The sequence below is a fragment of the Priapulus caudatus genome, unplaced genomic scaffold, assembly GCF_000485595.1.
Source record: "Priapulus caudatus unplaced genomic scaffold, Priapulus_caudatus-5.0.1 Scaffold747, whole genome shotgun sequence".
Taxonomy (NCBI): Eukaryota; Metazoa; Priapulida; class Priapulimorpha; order Priapulimorphida; family Priapulidae; genus Priapulus; species Priapulus caudatus.
The window spans coordinates 101096-107001 of NW_014577808.1; the positions used below are offsets into that span (position 1 = coordinate 101096).

The 5906-nt window shown below is 50.3% G+C and overlaps 1 protein-coding gene across 1 annotated transcript in view; it reads left to right on the forward strand.

Annotated features, from left to right (window-relative positions):
* LOC106813267 (alpha-1,3-mannosyl-glycoprotein 2-beta-N-acetylglucosaminyltransferase-like) overlaps positions 1-5220 on the forward strand; it is a 35416-nt gene extending 30196 nt beyond the window's left edge. The window contains exons 10-12 of the mRNA XM_014817367.1: positions 1563-1686; positions 2651-2824; positions 3288-5220. Coding sequence (XP_014672853.1) covers positions 1563-1686; positions 2651-2824; positions 3288-3398 — 409 coding nt within the window. The 3' untranslated portion in view covers positions 3399-5220. The remainder of the gene's footprint in view (positions 1-1562; positions 1687-2650; positions 2825-3287) is intronic.
* The last annotated feature ends 686 nt before the right edge of the window (positions 5221-5906 follow it).

Below are 5906 nucleotides of genomic sequence, written 5' to 3' on the forward strand. Positions count from 1 at the left end.
GTCGACTGCTATATTGTCCTCTACCCCGCGTTGACTGCTATATTGTCCTCTACCCCGCGTTGACTGCTGTCTCTTTCCCTTACCTCCGAGTCCCTGGAAGGCGAGCAGGTCCAGCAGTCCTCCGCTCTCTCCCATGTTGTTGAGGCGGCGGCGGCGCACGTCGTCGACGCGAGCGTCCTCGCCGAGCAGCGCCGCGCGCCGCGTCTCCGCCGTCGCGCCATTCTCGCACACGTCGGCGAGCGTCAGCGCGTAGCAGACGCCCAGCTGCCAGCTCCAGCCGGCGACGCCACCGTCCAGCACGCCCAGCGCCGCCGCGTCCAAGGCTGGGGCGGTTTTGCGGGCCGCGGCCGGTCCTGGGCGGCCTAGCGGCCCGGTCGGGGGGTTCTTGTGGGGCGCGGTCGGTCCTGGGCGGCCTAGCGGCGGTGCTGATGACGTTGTGGGGTTCTCGTGGGCGTCGGCTGGTCCTGGGCGGCCTGCCGGCGGAGTTGATGATGCCGGGATGCTCTCGGATGCTGCGTCGGATCTTTCTGCTGCGGCGGATGCAGCGGTCGACCGTTCAGGAGAGGCGATTCCCGGGGGCTTCTCGGCTGGCGCTAGCACGTTTGCACTGTCATCTGAACGGCTCGCGGATGCCATGTTTTTCTCCCTGCTCACTGGTTCCATGTTCTTCTCCCTGTTCGTGGGTTCCATGTGCTTCTTCTTGCTCGTGGGTTCCATGTTCTTCTCCCTGCTTGCAGGTTCCATGTTCTTCTCCCAGTTCGTGGGTTCCATGTTCCTCTCCCTGCTCGTGGGTTCCATGTTCTTCTCCCTGCTTGCAGGTTCCATGTTCTTCTCCCAGTTCGTGGGTTCCATGTTCCTCTCCCTACTTGCGGATGCGCTGTTCCTCTCCTTGCTTGTGGGTTCCTGCGTCCTCTCCCCTTCCTCCTGACAGCGGTGGATGAGCTCAGACAGCAGTAGTGTGTCGGCGGAGAGACCCGTACAGCTGGCTCTCTGCAGCTGCCGCAGCGCGACGGGGTCGACGCGCGCCACTGCTCCCACGATCGCCATGGTGACCGCGCCCGTCAGCCTGCGCACGACAAGTGAACGTCCGCTTACAATACGACACGACAGTCGCTATCTCTCTTACAGTCCCGGCCTCCCGCTTTACATCTTGTCCTCACTTGTTTCTGGGAGACAGGGCTTTCGTGTGTGACAATTACATACATCCGTGTTCATATTCAAGAGTTATAAGCATTAGCAGAATTTATGGCAATCATGTCGTTGTGAGAAATGGTTACTTACATTCACATTGGCATTCATCTAGATCAGATGTTCCTAACCTGTGGTCCATGGACCCCTTTGGAGTCTGTGGATGGGCTTCAGGGGGTCCGTAATTGCGCCTTAAGTCATCCTTAGACCGTAATCACCTTATGTGCATTTTTCTGGGAAGGGACCCGTAGCTTTCACCAGATTCTCAAAGGGGTCCATGACTCAAAAAAGGTTAAGAACCACTGCTGTGGATGCAGCCTGCAAGAATGGTTTTGCTCGTAGAAATTTGTTAAATATTCTTCCCCGTTTTAAAGGACAATCACGTTTGGGAAGATCGGAGTCAGCAAGGGACAATACTTTGAACAGCATTTAAAGTTCATCAAACTAAACACAAAGATGGTGACTTGGACTAAAAAAGACCTCTCATATCTAGATGAGGTGAGTAATTCTGTTTTATGTAGCCAGCTGGCTTGAGCCGCAACATAGCTTGATAGGTTGATGCCAGTAATGCCACATTGGAAATCGGCTTGCTCTAGTATGCACTTGCAAATTATGCACTAGTATTTATAGTCCACTTAACTATTCGTTTACACATCTGTGTATCTGTCTCGAGCATCAGAACATCAGTCTGTTCATTCAGAAACTAATCAGAGAACAGGAGAATATGACCTTGGCCATTGTTGAAGGTCGTCTTGGCTGCATTAGACAATAATGTCTGCCCCCTTCCGAACACACACGTTTGCATGCTGTCGCTAAACGTCAACGCAATCATCGTGCGATTACCTCACCGGTTTTTCGAGCGAGATTGTATACCACACTGTAGATCTTACTGCTGTAGCATCAGCGAGCGAGCGTGCGTGCGCCAACGCACCTAGCTCCAAGAAACGGTCTTGCTAGGGTTAGAAGACCTATGTATAGATTGTGTACCTATGTATAGACCTATGTATACCTATGTATGGCTGTATAGACAATCAGTCGCGCAGCCTCGGCGGGCTACAACGTACACAGAAATAACAATTTTTACCGTGGCCAGAAAACGATGGCCGACCATATGCACCAGCGGTGCGCATCCTTGTTCACGTTTATATTGATATGTACAACAATAAAATCATGGGTTTCTTTGTACATTTGTGATGGACACGAACTCCCCCTTAGAGCCAGTACACGTTCACGTTCACTTCATCCTTGCAGGGGCGTGTACAGGATTTGTACCAGGGGGGGGGGGTGGTCCAATCGTAACCCAAAACTTGGGAGCACGCGAAGGGGGGGGTCTGGGGGGCCCTTCCCCCAAATATTTTTTTGAAATTAGACCCCCTCAGATGCGTTTTCTGCGCAAGCAGGGGGTGGTCCGGGCCCCCTGGACCCCACCCCCCTGTACACGCCCCTGCCTTGTTCGTTGCAGAAGCGCTACATTCCGGAGTTTGTCGAGAGAGTGTACAGCAGCACTCCGGAGGTGGGCATACGGCAAGTGCAGGCGCGCGAGGTGTCGCAGCACGACGCAGTCAGGGTCACCTACACGACGCAGACGTCTTTCAAGATCCTTTCAAAAGCCCTCGGCATGATGACGGACGTCAAGGTAAGGTTTAAGTAATGGTCAAGGTAAGAAGAGTAAAAAAGTTGAGAAGTCAAGGTAAGGTAACACCGCGCAGTGAGAGCGTGCGTTCGTCGGCACGTTAACCGCAGATTTCTAAACTCTCTTTTAAATAATTATTCTCATTTTCTGTCGTATATTCTTTCTTTTATTCCCGTCCTTCTCATTCTTTACAAGTTCTCAACTTATTATTATTTTATATTAGTATAATTTATTATTATTATTATTACTATTATTTTCTTCATAGATTAGTTCTTGACGAGTGGGAGTCAACGTGAATGGCGGAGCTCATTGTTGATGTATATTTAACGATATATTTTATCGATTTAACAGTGACAGTACGCTCGAATACATACGTGCATAAAAGTCTGGAAAATACGAGTGATTTTCAAGATCGTCTGCTTCTATATCGTACGGAGTTTAGATTTTCCCTGCACTCCTGTTTCAGGCCGGGGTCGCCCGCACTGCATACAGGGGCGTGGTCAGCATAATGTTCAACGGGCAGCGGGTCTACCTGGCGCCGCCCGCCAACTGGACGGCGTACGAGATGTGGAGTTAGCGGCGGGAGCGCGGTCGCACGTTCGTCGTCAAGGCGGGGGGAGGCGGCGCGCGTCGGCGCGCGATCTCGCACCCGCTCCCCATGCCACGTGCTGACGTCACTGATGCAGACTACAGCAGCGCGCGCATTCCCATCCGCTCCTCTCCTCGTGTGCTGACGTCACTGATGCAGACTACAGCGGCGCGCGATCTCGCACCCGCTCCCCATGCCACGTGCTGACGTCACTGATGCAGACTACAGCAGCGCGCGCTCTCCCTCCCGCTCATCTCGTCGTGTGCTGACGTCATCGGTACAGACTACAGCAGCGCGCGCTCTCCATCCGCTCTACACGTCGCGCGCTGACGTCAGCAACACAGACTACAGCAGCGCGCGCTCTCCCTCCCGCTCTCCACGTCACCATCGCAGACGACAGCGACAAGCACAACACGCGCCTGCCAAGACTGGTTGGCCTTGCCGCGACGCGCCGATGGCGGCGGTTCAAAGACATCGAATGACACAACAGAGGACATCGTATTTCTCGCCACCCGGGCACGGATGCCCATAGCGCAGAAATAGATCGCTGCGGTGCGTAGCTGTCCGACGGGAAAGATTTTCGCCGAGCGGGGCACTGGATTAAGCTTAACCTCTACGCACCCGAAGTAAACATTCCCGATCGTGCGACAGCGAGGGGAATCGAGAATCGAGAAACGCGCGTCGACGGAGCGATGTCCGCCGTACGGCTGGCTCTGTGCATGTCGCAAGCATCGAGTTCGCGCGTGAGAGATGCCGTAGGGAATGTGCAAGCTGAAAAGGCCTCGTGATCATGACTTCAAACTTTTATCAGCGATTCGATCGCGCAGTTAGCTTGTTGGTACGTAGATATAGTTTGTCGTACGGGTCTCTGAGACTCGCATCATCCTTCTTCGTGTGTGGACTGACGAGTGGCGAGTTTTAGATGGTCAGCGTGTGAACTACAACATGTAGTCCGAACGATATTGTCTGTGGTGTCGGGGTGTGAGCAACACGCAGCATTTGGTTGTCTTCTGTGATTGCCGTTATAATGTGGTGTATCGCCACTTTACTATAACTCACAAGACCCCCAACTCACCTCCTATTCTCGGGTAAATATAGGGATGGCTTTCTCAGTAGGGTTTGGGTATAGTGCGGTAATATTGTTAGCCCTATTTATTGATGTTTTTTACGTGGGTTTGGATCGAATGAGGAACGCGAAGCGGTATGAATGAAGCGGGGTCCGACTCTCATGAGAGAACAGACTGTTCATTTGTTTTCACAGTACTTTCCTTCAGCAGCTCTCCCTCGACAGCTTAACCTCGGCGGCCATGTTGCCGTTGACGATTGACTCCTCTCGACTTGACTCGAGACCTTAACCCTGATCTTAACATGACACGTTGTGTTTGACAACTGCCCCTTGACACCGACTTGGTGCCTGACGCTGTACTCTGAGACTTGACCTAACCCTCAAGTCTGATTAATTGACCTGTTCGGACTTCCTTGTTTTAAACTTTATTATCAGACGATAAACAGCTAAATAGTTCATAGCTAGGCAGCATCTGCGTGGCTATGGAATGGAAAGTGGATGTGGATCCATGTGTGATGTATGTTATCCACAGAGTACAATTGTGAAATAAACCCTCTTTGCAGAGCAGAGGTCTGGTCATAAAGGTTTCTAACAGTTCCAATGTCGCTTATACTAATTGTGGCTATCTAAAACCCTTCCTAACAGAACCTGATTTAAAAATTAATTGAAATGCTATGGTGAAACATAATTTTATAAGTAAACGTGATCGGTTTTGTACAATAAAATTGTTATATTGTTATAAAATATCGTGGTATATTTTTGTTGTAAAATGTCTTTGTGTCCATTGATTTTGAATATAGGTATAAACAGGAAGAAATGAAGAACGGTGAAATGAAGTGAACAGCTACGACATTTAAGACATGTGGTTCCTTCATTGTTTAATCTTGTCATTTTCATATCTGCCGTCTAGCTCGGCCTTTTTCTCGCTCTCCTTTTCATGCTTTTTCTTCTCTTCCTCTTCCATTCGCTTAACCTCTTTTTGCCACTGCAAAAACATTCAGTCGAATTTAACAACATAGCAACAAACTAACACGAGGCTATTAGCTGGAAATCGAGAAGTGCATTACATTAACTCATAACCTATAGTTGTTCTCAACCTTTTTAGCTGTAAGGGTAAAATACTGGTCGTAAGGCTGGTTGGGATAGCCACGCATTCTACAATTTCAGTTTGAATCTACAGTTCAGACCAGCCATGATTTAGGAACACTGCATACAATTAAACTATTCGTCGGTGTGCAAGCAGGGGCACGTGGACCATGCAATCATATTGAGCAGTGACGAATGAATACATGCACGAACCACACCATATACCTCTTGTGATATGACCTTTCTGAATTCTGCGGTATTTCTTGAATATAAGTCGTCAGTGCCAGTGTCTATTGTGGCTTCACATTTCCTGCATCATTGATAAGATAAGAGATAGAGAGTCA